Raw genomic sequence first — 20914 nt, forward strand, 5'->3', positions numbered from 1 at the left:
ATCCCACACTCAGTGCTCTTGTGCAGTTTAGATTAATCCACAGGCTTTCCCCCAGGGGGACAACCCGTCCTGGATACCCCCTGCCCGTCCCGATCGTCCGACAGTCTCCCAGGGGAGACAAGACCTGAATTTCGAGTGTTTAACAGGCAGAATTGTCCCCTCGCTTCAGAGGCCTCCTTCAGACATCACATGGCAGCAAAAGAAGGGGGCACAGACCCGATTCCCCCCCACTTCCCAGGTGGGAACAAACCCCAACGGACTGAGACGTTTCCCGAGGGGCTGTTGAACAATTTGAACATTCCCAGGCAGTGCTGGGATCTCAGCCTGTAGGAGAGGGCCCGGGCTGACACTGATGACAATGAAGTGAAACCGAGCAGTCTAATGCCACTGCCCACGGTTACTCCCCCGGGACGGGACAGCAGGAACGGGAGAAGTGTTCACACTCTGGTCCCGGGACGCTACCGGAAGGGCCGGAGGTTCGCAGTAAGGCACGTATTACGAATCTGGAGGCAGCACTCGGCCCTTTCGGGTGGGTGGGGGGCAGTGAGGACGAGCGCCCTGCTGTATAGGGAACCATTGCTCCTTGTGAACTCTACAGGGGTGCTCTGAGCACCAACCAGTCCCTTTGCCCAAAGGGGTGTGCCGGCTTCGCAGGAGATACGGCGGCCTGGCCTAGTGCCTGGGGGAAGGACAAGCTACAACACCCCCAAAGGGGATCAGCCCCTAAGCCAGCTGGGCTCTGCCCACAACAGAGCGAACAGAACACACCGACCCTGGGGCCGCGGTGGCGCTCAGAACCAGCGACCCGGCGGAGGAGATGCTGCAGCCAATGGAGACGCACACGGGGTGGGTGGGTGGGTGGAGTGGGGGGTAAGCTGCTGCGTGTAGCAAGCACAGATCTCTCAGGGAAGTGATGGCCGCAGGGCAGCCAGCTGGCCCCAAACCTCACGCAGAAGGGCAGATGGTCCCGGCTGGCCCAGGGCCTGGCGTGTTGGTTTCTGATGATGGCACTGGATGACCAATGTGACAAGACCCATCCCTGCCCAGCCCCAAGCCGGCGGCACATGCCTCCGGGGGCAGCTGGTTACCTCGCGGTTTGTTCAAGTAATATTTCAGCTCCCACTGGGCCGTGAGGATGTTGAAGTAGCGCGGCTGCTCGAAGAAGCGCAGGTACCGCATGGAGATCCGGGTTGGGAACACCCGCTCAAAGTGCCCGCGCCGAGCAAACTCGTCCTCAGTCTCCACCAGCACCCGCACGTCGTCCGGGGTCAGGATGTCCAGGACGGAGGAGTAGAAATCCTGCAGCCGAGAGCGCCCCAGGGTCAGGAAGAGCTAGAGATTCCCACTCCCCTCCCTACTGCTCAGCCCCACAGTGCTTTTCACCCCGGGATCGCAGTGCACTTGACTGCGGACGTCCCTTGAGCAACAGGCAGGTATTAAGGAGGGGGAAACTGAGGCACAGAGGTTACCTGCAGAATCCCAAAGGAAGCGTGGTGAGCTGGGGACAGAGTCCCAATCCCCAAGGCCCGGGTTAAACCTTCCCAATGGACATGAGACCCCAAGTAGCACAGCCCATAGGAGACCAGCCCATGATGTGCCACAGGCAGAGGAGAGGAGGGCGCGAGGGGCACCAGTGCCCGAGGCCCCCATCATGGCAGGGCAATGCTGACGTGAGATACACCCAGATGAACCTGGCAAGTGACCCACACGCTGCAGAGGAAGGAGACAAACCCCCAAGGTCCCTGCCAGTCTGAGCTGGGGGGAAATTCCCTTCCCACCCCACATACGGCAATCAGCGAGACCCTGGGCGTGTGAGCCAGAGCCAGCCAGCCACACACCCGAGAGAGAGAGAATGCTCGGTGCCACCTCAGAGCCCTGCCCCTCCCCGCCCGATGGCCAGTCTCCAGCCGTGGCTATCCCAATGCTTCAGAGGCAGGAGATTTAAAAAGCTCCCAGAATACATTGCAGGGAAACATCCCTTCCTGACCCCTGCTGCTGGCTGACTCAAACCCTGAAGCATGAGTGTTAGGAACATCAGATACAAACCAGAAACAACCTCCAGAGCTGTTGAGCCCTGCCCCCACCATCACAAGCCATCCCTTCATACAATCGCCCTCATAGATTTGTCCTGCTCTCTCCTAAAACCAATTCATTGGTGGTCAGGGTGCCTGTCAGACAGCTCTCCCCCAGTGACACGTCAGGATATAACCACTGCAAACGTAACGCAAGTGGCATGAAAACAACTGCAGAGGAAACTGGGCTGGTCAATTTTTAGGCAAATGAAGGGCGAAAACCAGAAGTTCCCCAATAGGAAGCAGCATTTGACAAACTAGACTGACACCCGATTGCCCCAGTCAGAGGGGATGCAGCATGAAAAGGAGAAACAGCAGGGGACTGAAATACGGGAACACGCCACAGGGCCAGCTTGTCGGGGGGGGGCAAGACAGAAGCAGCTGCGGCGAGTGCTGGGGAAGAGACGCGCCTCACACCTGATCAGGTAGCTTCTGTGTCAAGTAATACGCTCGCTTCATCTTCTCTGCCGTGAACTGCTCCGGGGCCGACTTCGGCTTCTCCTTCGTGGTGCTGGTTAGACTAAACAAAAGGAGATGTGCCATCAGTATTCCCCCACCCAAGGGCGAGCTCGGCCAAGTGGGCACTTAGATCAGCAAGGAGACGCCCCGGGTAACACGCTGCCCTTCCTCAGCCTCTCCAAGCGAGTTCCGGGACATTGGGGAGCACTGAACAGCAGCAGCAGCTTAAGGGCACCCAGCGGCCTGTCCCAGGAAGTAAAAAGCACCTGAAAGGGCAGGGAGAAGTTGGGGAGGACAGGGAACGGCTGGCTAGGGAAAGCAGCCAGACCTGGGTTAACGCTGGATCTGTAGTGCTCGGTTTTGGGCCTCCTCAGAGAGGGGGCACATCCAGCAGCCCAGCTCCCCTCGCTCTGGGTGAAGGGCCAGCGACCGACTGACTAACCTCACCAGCGAGGGATTCCACGCACCCCCCGGCTCAGGAGTTCTAACAAAGCACGCGGCCAGGTGGGATTTGAACAGCGAAGGAGGAGAAACACTGAGTATGAACGGAAATGCCAGGAACCTGCTACATAACTCTTATAATTCGCTGCTGTGACGAAGTGGGACTGTTCTTAATGTTTCCTCTGAATGCTGTGTGGGTGCCTCAGTTTCCCCTATGCATTTCTTAAGTCTCTAAGTGGTGGGAAAAGGCCAGTGTGCATAAATCACTGACACTCTGTCTCCCTGGCAACAAATGGCCAGGGCCCCTTCCCCCCTGCAAGGAAATAGCTAAAGATGAACAAAGAGATCAGGTGACCTCCTGGCCCAGGAAAGAGACAAAGCCCAGAGAAGGATATCAGAGTAGCAGCCGTGTTAGTCTGTATCCGCAAAAAGAACAGGAGTACTTGTGGCACCTTAGAGACTCCTGTTCTTTTCCCAGAGAAGGAGGGGCTGGAGAGGGTTTGAGAGTTGGAGCTACCTGGGGATGGGGAGGGAGGGCAGACGTGGATGTCTGGCTCTCTGAACCCCATAATGGACCCGGCCGAGGGGTCCCGTTTGCCGCTGTACCTACGAGCTCTGTTTTAGACCATGTTCCTGTCATCGAATAAACCTCTGTGTTACTGGCTGGCTGAGAGTCACGTCTGACTGCGAAGCGGGGGTGCAGGACCCTCTGACTTCCCCTGGACCTCACCTGGGCGGACTCGCTGTGGGAAGCGCACGGAGGGGCATATGCTGAATGCTCCCAGGAGAGACCCAGGAGGTGAAGCCGTGTGAGCTCCTTGCCCTGAAGACAGTCTGCTCCGAGGGAGAGGAGGCTCCACAAAGTCCTGACTGGCTTTGTGGGGAGCAGTCCCAGAGCATCGCCCGGGGACTCTGTGACAGCTGCTAACAGCAATGACATGAAACATTTACAGGGGCTTTTTGCTACGGATGTTGGGAGATGCACGGCTGCTCCTGCAATAGTCAAACGCTGCATTTAGTGAGGTACAGAATGTATCGTGAAGAGCCACCAGTACACAAGAAATTGGCCGTTTTCGCTCGGGCTGGCCCGTGGCAGTGGGAGTGTGGGGGCACGGTGGGCACATGAACGTGCCTCACATAGCAACTGGCAGAAAGAAGAGTTGGGACTAAATCTGATCCCCCTCCTCGGCTGTTCACCCCGGTTACCTCTGGAGGCAGGGATCGAAGAGCAGGCAGCACTCCCCTCCCACCTCCTTCCCCTTTAATAAAAGCCAAAGGGAAGTGGCTGCAGATCTGTGCAGAGCCGTAAGAAAGCACCTGGACCATCTCAGACACACGAGCAGCCGGTGACCGGGTGACAGTCCCTGAACACAGACTGGAGGTGGCATATTCAGAGGTGCAGGGAAAGTGAGCAATAGAAGAGGCTCCTGCAAACTGAACAAGGCACAACTGCCCGTGGGAACTTGCAGTTACAGCCACAACTGCCTGTTTTGTACAGACACTAACACCTGGCCCTGTGCCCACTGGTAGCCACTTCCAGGGACAACAGGCTCCAGACTGGCCAGTGGTACGGCCAATGCCCTGGATCATCTCCCCTCCTTGATGTCCTTCTGTAGTCGCAAGAGCACTCAGACACAGCAAGGAACCTCCCCCACCCAGCCAGGAAGAGAAACCGTTGAATGGTGACAGCACCGAGAACGGCCCATCCTCTCCAACGGATGGATCTACGGATCAGGCCTCAGATGCACTGAACCTGGTCGCGCTGCAGCTAGCGGGAACACAGGGCAACTGCAAGGGGCTGACTAAAATCTCTTTACAATGGAAACGCCTGCCAGGAAATCTAGTGGGTAGCTACACACCGGGTGGCTCCAGCGACAGGAGGAGCTCCCAGCTAATGGAGCGTGCTGGAGCCGGCGCTCTGCAGGCTACCCCGCGGGTGAAGATCAGGGCAGATGCAGGCCACGTTCCCATGGGTCAGCCTAGGGTTGCCAACTTTGTAACATTTGAAAACCAGACACTCCAGCAGGAGTGTCAGAACCTCCCCTCGTCCCTTCCTCCAAGGCCCTGCCCCTCCCCCAAGGCCCCGCCCCCATTCACTCCTCTTCTCCCCTCCCATCACTTGCGGCTTTTCCCCAACCACCTCCTCTCTGCCCGGGTCCGGAGGGACTGGCCTGCGGAGCTGGGCTAGGAGCTGAGAATGGGCTAGTGCAGGTGAGGAGCCAGCGCCTCCCCCAATCACAGTAACCAGACTTTGGGTGTTGACCAGACATTGTCAGATCAGACTTTACAGTCACAAACTGGGCACCTGGCAACCCTAGGTCAGCCTTGCTTTAGACTGTCAGCATAGCTCGGAGCCTCTGGGTGGGGAGGGAAGGGGGGGAATGCCAAGGAGCATCTGCAGCCGGACATGTCCATCCAGGAAGGAAGAGGCCACACAGCCAGGCCCTTCTCAAGCCTCGCCCTGACCTGATGGTGGAGCTGCTGGCGCTCCCTGAGCCCGACACCGCGTCGTCCACATTGGGAAGAACAAATCCAGCCAGGTTGAGGAGATCCCGGATCATCTGGCCCTTGATGCTCACGTCCAGCGGCGAATTGGAATGGAGGCTGCGAGGAAATCGAACGGACCTGTCTGAGCTCCAGGCTGGAGGCTCCAGCAGCCCTGCCCGCCTCCCCCCGCTGGAGAGCCATTCATGGGGCCTATTTGGGTTCAGTTTGATTTAATGCTGGGGACTAGCGCCCCCGCTCCATGGAGCAAGGGACAGCACAGGCAGCCTCAGTGCCTTGAACTAATGAGCCTCAACCCGCCCTAGACAAAGTCCTGCCTGGTCAGCCTTGGCGTTTCTCTGCTGAGGACGCTGACCAAGGGGGAGGACTGGTGCCCAGGCATGCGTTAAAAACTGGAACCATCAATTCCTTTCCCTGGTGCCAGCGGGCAGCCGCGAGCCAGTTGTAACTTTCGCTTCTGCCATCTGGAACGTAGGAACTTGAACGTAGGGCTTGACAAAGCCCTGGCTGGGATGATTTAGCTGGGAATTGGTCCTGCTTTGAGCAGGGGGTTGGACTAGATGACCTCTTGAGGTCCCTTCCAACTCTGATATTCTATGATTCTATGATTCTATGAACTGCCGAGCCACCTCTGACTCACCGCTTCATCTAGCCCCGTCTCCTACTTCAGGATGCATCAGCAAAAGCCATGCCGGTCGTGCTGAGCTGGGTGCAGGGAATTCCTTCGGGACCCAACGGACAGACGCTCAGCTCAGAGCGGGAGGCTCATCTCTTCCCCAGCTACACGCAGCAGAGGCATTCTGCTCACCATGACCTAGACATCTATGCTCACCAGGTCTGACTAGGCCCCAGCCTTGTTGCCCTGCCCTGGGGGTATGAGACGCAACCCTGCTCCGCTCCCCCACAGCGTCTCAAACAACGCGGCACCTTCTTTGGAGAGGCGGATTAGGAAAGGGGAGGGCCGGGTGCTCACACTTAAGTACGGATGGGTCAGCATCACGACCAGGGCACGTCTCCAGTTGCAGAGGTTTAGGATCCCAGTCAGGAGTGAGCACCCCAGTTCTGATGCAGCCATTGGCTCACCCAAACCCAGTGCCAGGGCACCAGAGAAAGCTGCCAGGACCAAGAACACCCAGGAAGTCCATGCGCCGTACGATCTCCCTTCGGGGGGAGCGAATCGTGCTCCCACAACACGAAGCAGGGTTCGGCGAATGGCTGCGTGCGGCTTTGATCTCAGACAGGGGCACGGGGCTAGCTAGGGACAGAGCGAGGCAGGGGAACACCAGCGGCCTACCTGGGGGAGATGTTCACTTCCAAGATCCAAGGCTTGAGGTTCTCGTCCAGCATGACATCGAAGCCGAAGAGCTCGTGGCAGCAGGACGGACGCCGCACGTACATTTTCACCAGGCTGTTCACGTACGGCTCGGACCTGACGGCAGGGGAGCAGACGCTGGGTTTCGGACGGGTAGGCCACCGAGCCTTGACGCCACTCGCACGTCCCCGCTGCTGGCGTCACTCCCCCGGCGTTTCAACGCACTCGCGGGGAGCGGAATTAATACCAGGCCAGCCCCGTGTGGAGCAGCAGCGCAGCACGCCACTACGCCTGGGCCCAGTGACCCCCGCAGAGCAGATGTGCAAGAAGCCACTTCCAGGCCCAGGCTGGGAGGATCTGCTTTAAGAATAAGATCCCACCCCTGCACCTGAGAACCTTTCTCCCTCCCTCCGTCCTCACCCAGAGAGGGGTCAGGGAAGCTGAGCAGCGAACCGAAGCACTCAAGGCCTCGTGCCCTGCTGTGCACACAAAGTCACTACTCACACACAGGCTTCTCTCCACTCAGCGCATGGCGCGAAGGGCACCGTGCCTTCCAGCAGGTGCCATGGAGAGGAGAAAAAACACCCACCCGAGAACCAGGCCTGACAGATTTGCTGCAGGAAGCAGAGAGGTGGGATCTAAACTTCCCAAAAAGTGGCCTGGATCCAATCGGCAGGTCCGGCCCCATCGCTAGATGGCCATTGATCTCTGGCTGCTATTGGGGCTTCGAGGACAGAGCTGGATGAAGGGAGGAAGCGAGACAGCCAGGAGATGGGGGCTTTCGAGCACAGCAGGGTCAGGGATTGGCTGCAAACAGCCCCAGCTGCTGTGGCCTCTCCTGCAGAGAGAGGCTGGGAGGGGCCCCAGGACTCACGCAATGATTGTTTTGATAACAATGTCCTTGATCTTCTCCCAGATGGCCTCGCTGTTCACCCCCTTTTGGCTCAGGTAGCTCCAGAGTGCTTTCAGTGCCCTGTGGAGACAGAGCAAAGCGAGGTCACCGGATCCGGCCCTGCCTCCCAGCCGCATCAGAGGCTATAGGGAGCTGCTTCCCTGCTCTGCGGCTAGCTAGGTCCCACCCCCAGGGAAAGGGGAGCCATGGCGGGGCACCTTACCAGGAACCAATCAATGTGGGGCAGCCGGGGGAAGGGCCAGCACCCCCTTCCCAGGAGGAGAGCCCCACCCCCTCCCCTTCCCGCAGGCAGCTGCCCTCCGACTCTGACTGCTGCCCTCGCTGGGCGCGACTGAAGAACTGATGAGAGCTACGTTGGGCAAGGCTCAGACGTGTACCACGCTCTTAGCGGGACGCTGACGGGGTGTCCCCTGCTGGACCAGATCCCGCACAAAACTCCCTCCAGGATTCCTTCCCGAGGCAGCTACCAGGCTCCAGCCAGATTCCAAGACCAGACATTTCTGAACCCAAGCAGCTTCTGCAAGGCTGTAGGGGTGAGGGAAACAGGAGCCCCCAGGGGGGTGGAGAGTCCCACACTGCACCCAGCAGGGCCGGAAGCAGACCAGGCCACCCGGACACTCAGCTAGGGGCCCTCAAGCTCTGGTTGGGATTCAAAGGTTACGGCATGCGGAGTAGGAGGGAAGGGTCCAGTCGCCTTCATCTTTAACATGGGAACGGCAGGTCGCAGGGCGCAAGGCTGCATCTCTTGGGCTGGGCAGGCAAGTGGCATCACGCACCATTGATCTATAATACTCGGAAGGGTCTCAGACCCCAGTGCCTGTACCCAGACAGGAACAGCATGGCACCCTGGGAACTAGTCACCGGGGGGGCACCGCTGTATGGCGGAGGAGAGCAGCCAACGGACACATCGGAGAACACCCCCCGGCAGAACCACCCTCCCCCCACTTTGGGGTGCAGCCCTGCTCGGAAGGGATTAGAAAGAGCTCCCCAGGGCTGCTCCCTGTGCAGTCAGGCAGCGGTGGCAAAGTAACATGAGCCCGGCAGAGCCAGCAGAGCGACGGGAGGGAGGGGCTGGGTCCCCAGGAGCCCGGCAGAGCCAGCGGAGCGACGGGAGGGAGGGGCTGGGTCCCCAGGAGCCCGGCAGAGCCAGCGGAGCGACGGGAGGGAGGGGCTGGGTCCCCAGGAGCCCGGCAGAGCCAGCGGAGCGACGGGAGGGAGGGGCTGGGTCCCCAGGAGCCCGGCAGAGCCAGCGGAGCGACGAGAGGGAGGGGCTGGGTCCCCATGAGCCCGGCAGAGCCAGCAGAGTGATGGGAGGGAGGGGCTGGGTCCCCATGAGCCCGGCAGAGCCAGCGGAGCGACGGGAGGGAGGGGCTGGGTCCCCATGAGCCCGGCAGAGCCAGCGGAGCGACGAGAGGGAGGGGCTGGGTCCCCATGAGCCCGGCAGAGCCAGCAGAGTGATGGGAGGGAGGGGCTGGGTCCCCATGAGCCCGGCAGAGCCAGCGGAGCGACGGGAGGGAGGGGCTGGGTCCCCATGAGCCCGGCAGAGCCAGCGGAGCGACGAGAGGGAGGGGCTGGGTCCCCATGAGCCCGGCAGAGCCACAGAGCAACTGGAGGGGCAGTTGGAGCTTCATGCATCAGAATTGTTAAGCAAGTTCCAATGGCACAGCCAAATTCTGCCCCCAGAAATACACCCACTCCCCAAAACACTGTCCTACCTCTGTACCCCAACTTGTGGGAGCTGGGAGTGGAGAGGTTAATGAGGACAGTCTCTGAAGACAGCAGGGTTGCACTGAGGAAGATCAGGCAGAAAACGACTGGCAGAATCTTTTCTCTAGGGGATGATCCATGAGCCAGACAGAACCCAGCATGAGTCTCAGATTCCAGGGAGAGTTAGTCGGGGTGGCAGCGAGAAAGATGTTTTTATACGTAAACTGAAACCGCGGCGTGGTGTCAATGGTGCCATTCTGAGAGAGGCCTCGCAGAGCAGCAGGGAAAGGGAAGCGCTCTGGAGCGGCAGCAGAGCAGAGCGTCGCTTGGTGGGGCAGTCGTCTTTTAGCGAATTGCGTGGCACATGTGATCCAAGCCGGACTCAGGAGACCCAGGTTCTATTCCCAGCTCCACCAGTGACCCCCCTCTAACCTTGGCCAACCCGCTTGCCCGCTCCCTGCCTCAGTTTCCCCACCTACAACAGGGATGCTGCTGCCGCACCCTGGCAAAGCGCTCTGAGCTCCGTGCACAGAAGTAGGATATAAATGCTACTAGCAGCACAATACCGCACAGTGAAGCCGAGGGTAGCGAAGGGAAGCTGCCAATGCCAGGCGCCGCCCCGCCAGCCCCTACCATTTGTGCCCCTGACAAGCAGTCTCGTCCGAGTTGGATTTGTACTCCGTGTTCTTCTTGTTCACGCTGTAGTTGGTCAGGTGCATGAACTTGTTGCTGAGGCTCTTCATGGAGGAGGAATATCTGGGCCGGGGAGAAGGACAAGGAACAGCCAATCGGATACTGAGCCCGGGCCTGCCGAGAGGCGCGGGGCTGGGAGCTCCATTCCAATGCCAGCTCCAACACAATTTCGCTGCCTCCCATTTCCCGGCCTCCCTCCCAGGAGGGCACACAAACGGCTCTTATGCCCACCGCCGCGGGGCACAGGAGAACATTGTCTGCGACGGCCCCAAGCACCCGCCGTTGTGATCTCTCTGCTGCATATGGGGCAGCCAGCATCCCCCTCCCGGAATCGAACCCATCAACACAAGCTGCGTCTCGCTATGGGAGCGGCTAACACACCGTGAGCGCTGTGTCGAGAGGCTTCCGCCTGCTGAGCCCATCACAGCCACCTCCCTGCAGACAACGCTCCCCCCGGGGGACCTACTTGCAGCTGGCAAAGCGCACTAATCCGTCTTTGAACAAGTAGATCCTGAGGGGATCGTAGCAAGTGACGTAAACATAAATCCTCAGGTCAAACTTGCTCCCGCCAATGAGGTAGGGCTTGTGCAAGTATCTGCAAAGAACAAGAGAGCCAGGTGAGCGGGATCAACTCTGTATGGCACGGGCGGGGGGGCCTTCCCAGGACATGGCTACAGGAGACGCAGCATCTCTGGGCTGGGAGAAGGCCTGGCACCAGCAGCTGGTGGGCGCAGCACTAAGAATCACTGCCAGAATAATGCAGTTAGAGGACTGAGCTCTCCACGACGGAGACCCTGCAGCAGTCCCATGGTTTCCCTTCTGAGCCCGGTTTCGAACCAATCTGCCTTAAAATAAATCCACTCTACATGAGCTCTCTTACTACCGGAGGAGGCAGCAGGGAGGTTAACTGCACAAGGCATTTAGGAGACATAAGAGCTTAGGGAAGGAGACGTTTTTCACATTTGTAAGCCGGGGAATGTTGCAAAGAGCTGCAAACTCCCAGCTCAATTTGGGGGGGAATTTTCCATCAGAAATGCCCTTTTTGCAAAAATCAAAGAGGAAAAATTTCAATTTTGCTCTAAAGTTTTGATCTTCCATTGGAAAAAAATTGAAACCATGGCTCTCCAGCTGGAAGGTTCTTGTCGATTTCAATTTCTGCGGGGAGGGGGGTGACAGTGAAATTGACCAGGCCCTTCTGGGCAGGCAGCCAGATGAAGGATTCTATTTTGGTTCTCCTGGATTTTTCTGGCAATCCCTTCCTGTGAAAAATTTCACATTTTTGAATTTTCATCCCAATTTGGGATGGAAAATTTTTTTAAAACCACGAAAGTTTTTGCTGGAACAAATTTCCGTTTTCCAGCCAGTTCCATTTCAGCCTCACAGGGAAGTTTCTGAGTGATTTGCCTGCAGAATTCACAGCTTTGCTGGCTGGAGCAGAAAGCCACCAGGACTACACTACAACAGAGCTGTATTTCACAGGGGGAGAGCTGAAGTTGGAGCTTCTGCCCGACAGATCACCTGAGGCTGGTGCTGGAAGAAATGATTTCACTGTATGCCACAAACTGTTTCCTCCAAGTATGTTTCTGGAAGAAGCTCTGCACCCTCTCTGACTACAGGACAGAGCCACTGAATGATGGGCAGGAGGACACAGCTTCCAACAGTGGTGTTAATTCTTCAGTAGGAATAAAGGTTTCCTGAGCTATGTAGGAAAGACAGGAAGTCTGGCAAGAGACCACCTGGCTTAACCAGGAGGTCTTCAGTGATCTAAAATCAAAAAGAGAGGCCTACAAAAAGTGGAAACTAGGTCAAATGACAAAGGCTGAATATAAACAAATAACACAAATACGTAGAGACAAAATTAGAAAGACCAAGGCACAAAATGAGAACAAACTAGCTAGAGGCAAAGAGAAACGAGAAAACAATCTACAAATACATTAGAAGACGACCAAGGGCAGGGTAGGCCCGTTACTCAACGAGGGGAGAAAACAACAACAAAAAACGTGGAAATGGCAGAGGTGCTTAATGAGTTCTTTGTTTCGGTTTTCACCAAGAAGGTTGGTGGCGATTGGACGTCTAACCAGTGAATGCCAGCGAAAATGAGGTAGGATCAGAGGCTAAAATAGGGAAAGAACAAGTTAAAAATTACTTAGAAAAGTTAGATGTCTTCCAATCACCATAACGTGATGAAATGCATCCTAGAATACTCAAGGAGCTGACTGAGGAGATATCTGAGCCATTAGCGATTATCTTTGAGAAGTCATGGAAGACAGGAGAGATTCCAGAAGACTGGAAAAGGGCAAATCTAGTGCCCATCTATCAAAAGAGAAATAAGGACAACCCAGGGAATTACAGACCAGTCAGCTTAACTTCTGTACCCAGAAAGATAATGGGACAAATCAAGATAATAAGGTGATAAGTAACAGTCAGCCTGGATTTGTCAAGAACAAATCGTGTCAGACCAACCTGCTTTCTTTGACAGGGTAACAAGCTTTGTGGCTGGGGGGCGGAAGCAGTAGATGTGGTTTATCTTGACTTTAGTAAAGCTTTTGATATTATCTCGCATGACCTTCTCATAAACAAACTAGGGAAATGCAACCTAGATGGAGCGACTATAATGTGGGTGCAAAACTGGTTGGAAAACCGTTCCCAGAGAGTAGTTATCAGTGGTTCACAGTCAGGCTGGACGGGCATAACGAGTGGGGTCCCACAGGGATCAGTTCTGGGGCCAGTTCTGTTCAAGATCTTCATCAATGATTTAGATAATGGCACAGAGAGTCCACTTATGAAGTTTGCGGATGATACCAAGCTGGGAGGGGTTGCAAGTGCTTTGCAGGACAGGATTAAAATTCAAAATGATCTGGACAAACCGGAGAAATGGTCTGAAGTCAATAGGATGAAATTCAATACGGACAAATGCAAAGTCCTCCACGTAGGAAGGAGCAATCAGTTGCACACATACAGAATAGGCAATGACTGCCTAGGAAGGAGCACTGTGGAAAGGGATCTGGGGATCATAGTGGACCATGAGCTAAATATGAGTCAACAGAGTCACACTGTTGCCAAACCAGGGAACATCCTTCTGGGCTGGATTAGCAGGAGTGTGGCAAGATATGAGAAGATAGCAGCTGGCCGACAGTAACAGCCAACAGCTGGCTGAGTTCCTCACAGCACCTGCCTGCGGAGCCAGGTTAGGAGGCACAGGATCGGGGGTGGGGCGGAGTGAGGCACATGGGGCTGCTAGAGGGTCCCAGACTGGGGTTCAGAAGGGCTGGGGGGGGAGCCAGATGGGACCGCAGACTCAGGAGCTAGTGGGGTGCCAGCATTGAGCCAGGGCCACATGGGGACAGGGGCAGATGTGCCTGACTGAAGGGGAGAGGCTAGGGGTCAGCCAGGGTCTGCATGGGGGAGGCTCCCCAACTCCCTAAAAATCCCCCTAAAAAAACCTGTTCCGTACTCCTCCCACCCACCCCCAATAGTCCTTCAGGTTCACTCCCGGGCTCCTCGTCTCTCCCTCAGCTCCTCCATTACCTCCGACTCCCCCAAGTCTTTGCATTGCTTCGGGGGGAGGGGGGGGGAGGAAATACAGTTTTAATGAATTATTACTCAGAGTTCTGTATTAATAAGCCTAGTAAGGAATCTATTTGTCAAAAAACATTCTGGAATCTTTTTTGTCATCTGTATTGCGCAGACAGGTTTGAAATTACCAAAATAACTAAAACTGGTGTGATTATAGTGTGTGATTCTGACAAATAAAATATGCAGAATTTGAAAATCTTGTGCGCAGAACTGCTAATGTTTTGGCGCAGAATTCCCCCGGGAGTGTCTGTTTTGCAACCTGTTCTTAGTGCAGGATGCTCGGAAAGGCCCAACTCACCTCTGCACCAGCAGCGGCCTCCTCTTGGGCAGCTGGCTCCATTTGTGGATGACCTGGATGCCAATGCCTCTGGCCGACGCTGGCTGGAAAAACACACACCAGAGGGCATCAGTTTATCTGGCTGTAGCGGCAGCAGGGTAAGTCACTTGGCCCCACTTGGTTCTTACTGGTTTCACGATCCACTTCTGCCGGCTACCGCTCTCCTCCCAGGCCTTCCTCAGCAGCTTGATGTCCTGGGGCAGGATGAAGGACTGGGGGAAGAAGTTAAACTCCTTCTTGCCAAAACGAGCCTGCATCTTCGACAGGTTGCGCCACAGACGATCCTTCCTCCCGATTTGAAATGAGCCAGGGAAGTGGTTTAACTGGGAGAGAACCAAACAAACAGCAGTAAAGAGGTGTCCTTCTGCAGCCACATCCCAGCCTTCCCCCTCCACACTGCCCCTAGGCATGGCGTACCCTCCCTCCCTCTCCTTCAAGCCCAACCCCCGAGCGAGGCCAGCATGAACTAACCATCTCATGCTGCTCTTTGGCTAGCACTTCAAGGGCTAAAAATACTGTATCTACTTGGACCAGGCCTCTCCTGGTGATGGGCCTGTCTATGGTGCGAAGCATGATGTGCAGCTATGGCAACAGCCCAGAGCCTGACCAGACATTTATCCACATTCGTAGCTTCCCTTCTCTCTCGGTATTTGTCCAGTCCGCACAGGGTCGTATCTGGATCCAACTCAGGCTCACCCCATAGAAGCTAGAACCCCACAAGCCTCATTGCAAACACGGCACTGAGCCAACGTGAACAGAGGGGCTTGGTGTCAAAGGGGGCGGGTGTCAGCACAGGAGACTGGCACCTCTGGTTCAAATCCCAGATTCAGCCACAAGACCGAGGTGAGTTTGGAGATTTCATCCAACAAGGATCAGACTAGATGCACATGGTACATAGTAAAACAGGTCCCCCTTGCTCTACACGTACCTCCCCTCAAACATGCACTCCACCCGCATCTTCCTCCACTACCCTTTGCCTAGCGCCAGTGGCAAGGATCTCGGAGCATAGCTGTTACAGAGGGAGCTCCTGGCTGCATTAGGTCTGTCAGGATTCCCTTCTCCTCTCCCAGGAAGAGCAGCACATATTACTGCAGGAGTTCGGGGGAAGTGGTCTCGATATGGCACACCGTAAGGGTACCATCCTGGCCGAGTTCCTCGGCCCGTAGCGATGGGGATCCAAGGAAGTGCGCGCAGCTCGTCCAGATGGCACCGCATGCACTAAACCCCAACGCTTTCATACCTTCTGATGCTCCTTGATGGCTCGGAAGCCAGGTGACTTCATGTGATGGCCCCAGCAGCCCAACCAGTCACTGTTTTCTGGAGGAGATGAGACAAAATGGGGGACCAAGTTCACCACCAGCCCAGATTTCAGCTTAAAGGATGCGCGATCATCCTCCCCAACTCACCCCCGAGGGGCCTAGCCAGTCCCAGCAGGAAGCAGACATGCATGCTACTGACAACCCTCCGGCTCCGCCAAGCCAACCTGTTGGCTAGGCTCCAGCTTTTCTAGGTGGCTCGTTTCCCTGTGAAGCTGTCACTGGTGCGGAACATCCTGCACTGAGCACACAGACTGCACCTCTCTTCTTCAAAGCACCATACACACATTAGTGAATTAATCCCCACAGCAAGCCAGGGAGGCAGACACCTAACCAGACCCCTTTTTACCGATGGGGAAACCGAGGCAGAGAGGTTAGTATCCTGCCCAAAGCTAACAGGAGGCAGTGGGAGAATACAGGATTTCTTGGCTCCCTCTCCACTATACTACAGCGCTTCTTTGCTGGCATCTTCTTATAGTCCCTATGCATGGGGCTGAGGACAGCTGTCCTGACACAAGTAGGAGCCCGGCGGCTAGATTGGTCAAAGCCTGGCAGGACACACTCTAGGGGAAAAGACGGGCTGAATGATAGAAGGCAGCTTCTCCCTGCCCCCTCATTTCAGACTTGCATGCCAGCAGAAGCTCCGTGTTCATGTATTACACCCAAATAACCAGACACGACCGCTTCCCCCCCTTCCCCAGCGCGCAGAGGGAACGAACCGCTGAGCTAGGAGATGCAGCAGCACCGCTGGGTTTTAAATTTCGGGAGCCATTTCAAAGTTTTCATGAACACAACAGCAGCGGCTAGAGACAGGCTCTGTGCAAGCTGCCCTGCGGCTCCGCTGATGCTAGTCCCGCTCTGCTCCCCACACACAGCTCTACCCATGTCCCTCAGCCCTGACTCGCAACCGCTTATCCAGCCCTGCGCATGTCAAGCAGAAACAGCTAGCGAAGCCGTCCTCTGCAAAGACCTTCGCAGTGCGGGCGACGTGCCTGAGGGACTAGGCCGAGACCATGACGTGTCTTCTACAGCCACCTAACCGAATTCTAGTCTCCAGCAGCGAAAAGGCCAACACAGGCCCAGAGCAGAACTGCCCTCGGTTTCCCCCTTTGTGGGCAGCAGGATGAGACGCCTTCCCCTCCAGGCTGGCAGAGGGAGCTCACCACGGTCCCCCAGCCTCAGGGCCTGCCAACTCAGCCGACTTACTCTTGCTGACTTTGAAGTGGGACCTGCCGATGGTTTGCTTCACGATGTTGGGGGTGACGGTGCTCATTTTCCATCGCAGCAGCTTCCTCTGCTCCCAGGGGAGCTTCTCCACTGGCAGGGAAGGAAGTGATTGCAAACGTCAGGGACGAGGGAAAACACAAGAGCTAACCTTTCTGGAGCCCCTTCTGTCCTGAAAGAACCCAGATGCCTTTACAAGCTTATCCTGACGGGTGAATCGGGGCCAGCTGACTGACAGTCGGGGAAGAAAGGTAAAGGGGAGCTCTGTGCTCAGCTCAGACCACTTAAAGCTCAAGCAGGTAAAGTAATTATAGGAGGGCACAGAATGGAGGGAGATTACTGAAGGGAATCGAGTGGGTAGAGCACCACCCAGCAGGGCTCGGTCCCTTCCGTCAAACGGACCAATCTATCTAGTGCCGGAGACCCTCGTAGCCAAGTGCCCCGGGAAGGCTGCAGACAGCTTCTCCATGTTCATAAGCCCACTATAGTCCTTGGAACCTTCCAAGCAGGAGATGGGCTGCCAGTTACCCCAGAGCTCCGCCCACCAGTGTGTTAACACCTGCTCTCTTCCCGTTGGCTAACGCTCTAGGACAGGGGTGGCCAACCTGAGCCTGAGAAGGAGCCAGATTTACCCATGTACATTGCCAAAGAGCCACAGTAACACGTCAGCAGCCCCGCATCAGCTCCCCACCCTCCAGCCTCTCCTCCTCTCCCCCAGGCCTCCCGCCTGCCATGATCAGCTGTTTTGCATGCCCAGGAGGCTCTGGGGGGTAGGGAGGGGACAGCATGTTCGGGGGAAGGGGCGGGGGCTTTGGGGGAAGGGGTGGAGCGGGGGCAGAGCAGGGATTGAGCAGTGAGCACCCCATAGCACATTGGAAAGTTGGTGTCTGTAGCTCCAGCCCCAGAGTCGGGCCCTATGCAAGGAGCCGCATGTGGCTCCGGAGCCCCGGGCTGGCCACCCGCTCTAGGGACGGCTATCTCAGCACTGACCGGCCAGTATTCCGGCTCAGCCGCCTCTGAAAGCCGGAAACGTCAGATCTTCAGAGCAAGCCTCCCTTGAATGACATGAACTCTGCAAAGGGGGAGAGCTGTATTCTGGCACCACCCCCAGGACTCCCCCTCTCCAACCTCACCACAGCCATTTCCAACCCCTTTGGGTATTTTAACCCTGCGTGCCTGTTTGCCTCAACAACATGGGGCAGGGAGTTCCACCGGTTAATTCTTAAAGGAGGTGGGGGTGGCCATTTTAGTTCGTTCCTTTAATTTCACAGAGGGGGTTACTTGTTCTTTTACCACGGGATGAGAAGGGAGCACCCAGCCTGCATTACCGTTGCCAACGGTCACTCCAGCACAGGGTGACTTCCTGTTCCTTCCACCTCCTGCCCCTTTCTGCTCTCGGCACTCAAACCCAGCTCACCTTTCTCGTCCCGAGTACTGAAGTAGATGGTTGGAGGCACGGTGGGGAATAAACTGCATATGAGAGCTGGTTTGAGGATCCGCTCTTGGGCCTCAAGCGGCTGGGTCAAACACTCAAGACAATTCCTGGAAAAACAAGGGAGGGAGAGTGAGGAGGCTGGGCTGTTTTGAGACAAGAGACGAGGCACTGACAACAGGTCGAGAGAAACGGGCAGCCTGCCAGGAAGCCAGACCCCGGTACAGCTCCCCGGCAGCCGCTCTCAACACCAGCTCCCTGCAATTCACCCCCCTGGGCTCAGAGACTCTGCGATGCACCAGGCATCAGGAAGGGATCTAAGGCCCTGAGGCCGGTCAGGGACAGGCTGAGTAGATCAGCTTCTGCTCCAGGGCTGCTAGAAAGGGAAGGGTCAGATGGAACTCCATTGTCCTGACTGGAGGAGAAAGCTACCCAAAGTGACCTGCAGTCCCTAGATCTGCCCCTTTCCAGCTGCCAGCACGGGACAAAGCCAGCCCTCCCAATCAGCCAACCGCAGGGAAGTGACGCTCACGTTACCTGGAGCGCGAGGCCCAGTTTAGCCACACAGGAGGTGTCAGAGCAAACACCGCTCGCCCTGCCAGGGGGCCATTTCCGAGGGCTTAGAGGAAGGCGCCGGCTCCATGACGTAGTCACTCCCTGCTGCAGGAGCCCAGGGGCCAAGCAGGGCCAGGCACGTGGGCCGTTTGTGACATTCAGACTGGTCCACTAGACGCTGAGTGAGGTGCCCCGCAAGCCCAGCTCCTTGGCCAGAGGCCAGGCAGCTGTCAGAAGGCCGCAACTAAGTCCAGCTGGGGCAAATCCCAACCTGCACCCAGGAGTAATGAAGGGATGGGAGCGAACTGAAGACAGGGGCTTTACCCTGCGGCTAGCGAACGGGTGTTTCTCGTTGAAGGTATTTGCAGACTGGTCCAGACGGGGGACAGAAAGCCCTAGTCTCCAATCAGCTGCCTTTGATTTGAAAGCCGGTCACTACATGTACTCTGTATCCTAAACCAAAATGGCTCCCCTCTGCCAAGGAGCCAAGTGTCTGCCTGAGACACCAACCCCTCTGCTGGAGCAACTCACCTGGAAATTAGAGCCACAGAGCCGTTGGGCGATAAGCCTGTGACGGAGGAGCTGTCCGACTCGCCTGGAGCAGAAGGAGAGACTACATTAGACAAGGACCGGGGTCTCCTGGGGATGTTGTTGGAGATGAGGGAAAGAGTCTGAAAACCAAGGGCCACCAATGCTCTTCACAGCCTCCCTCGCCGCCCTCAAGCGATCGCAGGAAACTGGCCAGGTGGATACGCACAGGAGTTTCAAAGGATCCCTGTTCAATGCCCCACAGGGCCCTGGAACTACACCCAGCCACAAACCAGTTCTAATTCCAGGGCAGAGAATCCGAAATACCGGTGTGACACTCTGCACCCACATACAGCACAATGACAGGATTAGACTATATCTTGTACAATGGATGTCATGTAAGGTGTCAATGGAAAAGTTATGGTTTGCTGAACAGGATTATCCTATTTGTATGCATGTATCATTTTTGTATCTGAAGTGATGAATGCTGACTATGTGCGTGTATTTAGGTGTTTGCTCCTGGGTAACACCCACAAGGGGGGTTGCATTCAGCCTAGCCAGCACATTGTGAATGGACTAGCCAAAGTTAATGGCTCATCAGCAAAGACAAGGGGCCCTGGAAAGGCTTAGCCTCACCTGATAACTCCATTTTGGTACCTGTATTTTTCCACAAAATGGGCTGGCAGCTTGGCTTTAAACAAAGGGGTTCCCGCCATATGGAATAAGCTATAAAAGGGGGAAATGACATCACCGGGGGCCTCTTTCCCCACACCACACCCGGAAACACCGGAGGAACAAAGACGGAACTGGGGGAAGTGCTGGTCCCAGACAGGAAAGAAGGAAGCCTGTCTACGTATGAAACCTTGGTGGACTTTTATACTATCTGACAGGGTGAGACACTGCTTAATTCAAATCCTATTTAGTATATTAGGCTTAGATTGTGTTTTTGTTTATTTGCTAGGTAATCAGCCTTGATCTGTTTGCTATCCCTTATAATCCCTATAATCTCTCTTTCTAGAGTTAATAAACCGGTTTTATATTTTAGGTAAAACAGTGTGGTTTGAATGAAGTGCTGGGGGGGAAAAATCTCAGCTCAGGAACAAGAGCTGGTGCATGTCCACTTCCTTTGTAGGCGTGACGGGCTGGGTAATAACTCAGACGCTGGTCAGGCTTTTGACCAGGGCACAACGGTACAGCTCCGGGGTCCTAGGCTGGGCGCAATCTGGCTCGAGCCTCACTCTATTGTCAGTTCTTGAGTAGCTGAGAAGCCTTCATGCACCTGCAGCTGGTGCGTCCCGCCTGTGTGAGTACAACTCCTGCAGCTTGTCACGGCATCATGGGGTGAGAGGGAGCCCAGGCTGGTGAAACAGACGGCTCAGACATTCCTGAGGAGCCATGGCCTCGCTCACACCCAGCTCTCCACATCCCAGCCGGCTCGTTTGGAAAGCGAGGAGAGCACCGCTTGTTAAGGGAAAACAGCCTATGGAACTCCATTTTGTGTTTCAGGCCCACTATTAGTTGGAAGCCAGCATTCCATGTACTAGGAGGGAGAAGGGGAGGCATCTGGACACAAGAAGATAAGGGCAGCAGTTGAGAAACAAGCTAGCCGCATGCCTAAGCAGCGGCAGCATTAGGCAGCACGGGCAGCATGCCGAGAGGGGATAGGTGTAGATAAGGGAAAAGGTTATTGGCGATGACTTGCAATGCACGAGGACAGCACGCTTTGCTAAAAAGTATATCATCTCTGTGTAACCTGCATTCTGGGTCCCCTCCTGACTAGCAGGGGGGCACCACACTCGAGTGTAATAAACCTGTGATCTCTGTAATTCTCTGCAGTTGTGGAC

At 56.0% G+C, this 20914-nt stretch overlaps 1 protein-coding gene across 3 annotated transcripts in view; it reads right to left on the reverse strand.

Moving 5' to 3' along the window:
• TTLL4 (tubulin tyrosine ligase like 4) overlaps positions 1-20914 on the reverse strand; it is a 41821-nt gene that overhangs the window by 3683 nt on the left and 17224 nt on the right. For 2 of the 3 annotated variants that reach the window (XM_042843005.2, XM_008167746.4), the window contains exons 4-16: positions 19074-19137; positions 17973-18097; positions 16538-16648; positions 15256-15332; positions 14144-14338; positions 13977-14059; positions 10569-10697; positions 10043-10165; positions 7664-7762; positions 6772-6906; positions 5439-5576; positions 2490-2592; positions 1089-1299 (exon numbers count right to left, since the gene is read on the reverse strand). In XM_042843005.2, the coding sequence (XP_042698939.1) occupies positions 1089-1299; positions 2490-2592; positions 5439-5576; positions 6772-6906; positions 7664-7762; positions 10043-10165; positions 10569-10697; positions 13977-14059; positions 14144-14338; positions 15256-15332; positions 16538-16648; positions 17973-18097; positions 19074-19137 (1593 nt within the window). The remainder of the gene's footprint in view (positions 1-1088; positions 1300-2489; positions 2593-5438; positions 5577-6771; positions 6907-7663; positions 7763-10042; positions 10166-10568; positions 10698-13976; positions 14060-14143; positions 14339-15255; positions 15333-16537; positions 16649-17972; positions 18098-19073; positions 19138-20914) is intronic. The other variant, XM_042843006.2, reaches the window with a different exon arrangement.

Source organism: Chrysemys picta, chromosome 11 (genome assembly GCF_011386835.1).
Source record: "Chrysemys picta bellii isolate R12L10 chromosome 11, ASM1138683v2, whole genome shotgun sequence".
In the NCBI taxonomy this organism is placed as follows: domain Eukaryota; kingdom Metazoa; phylum Chordata; order Testudines; family Emydidae; genus Chrysemys; species Chrysemys picta.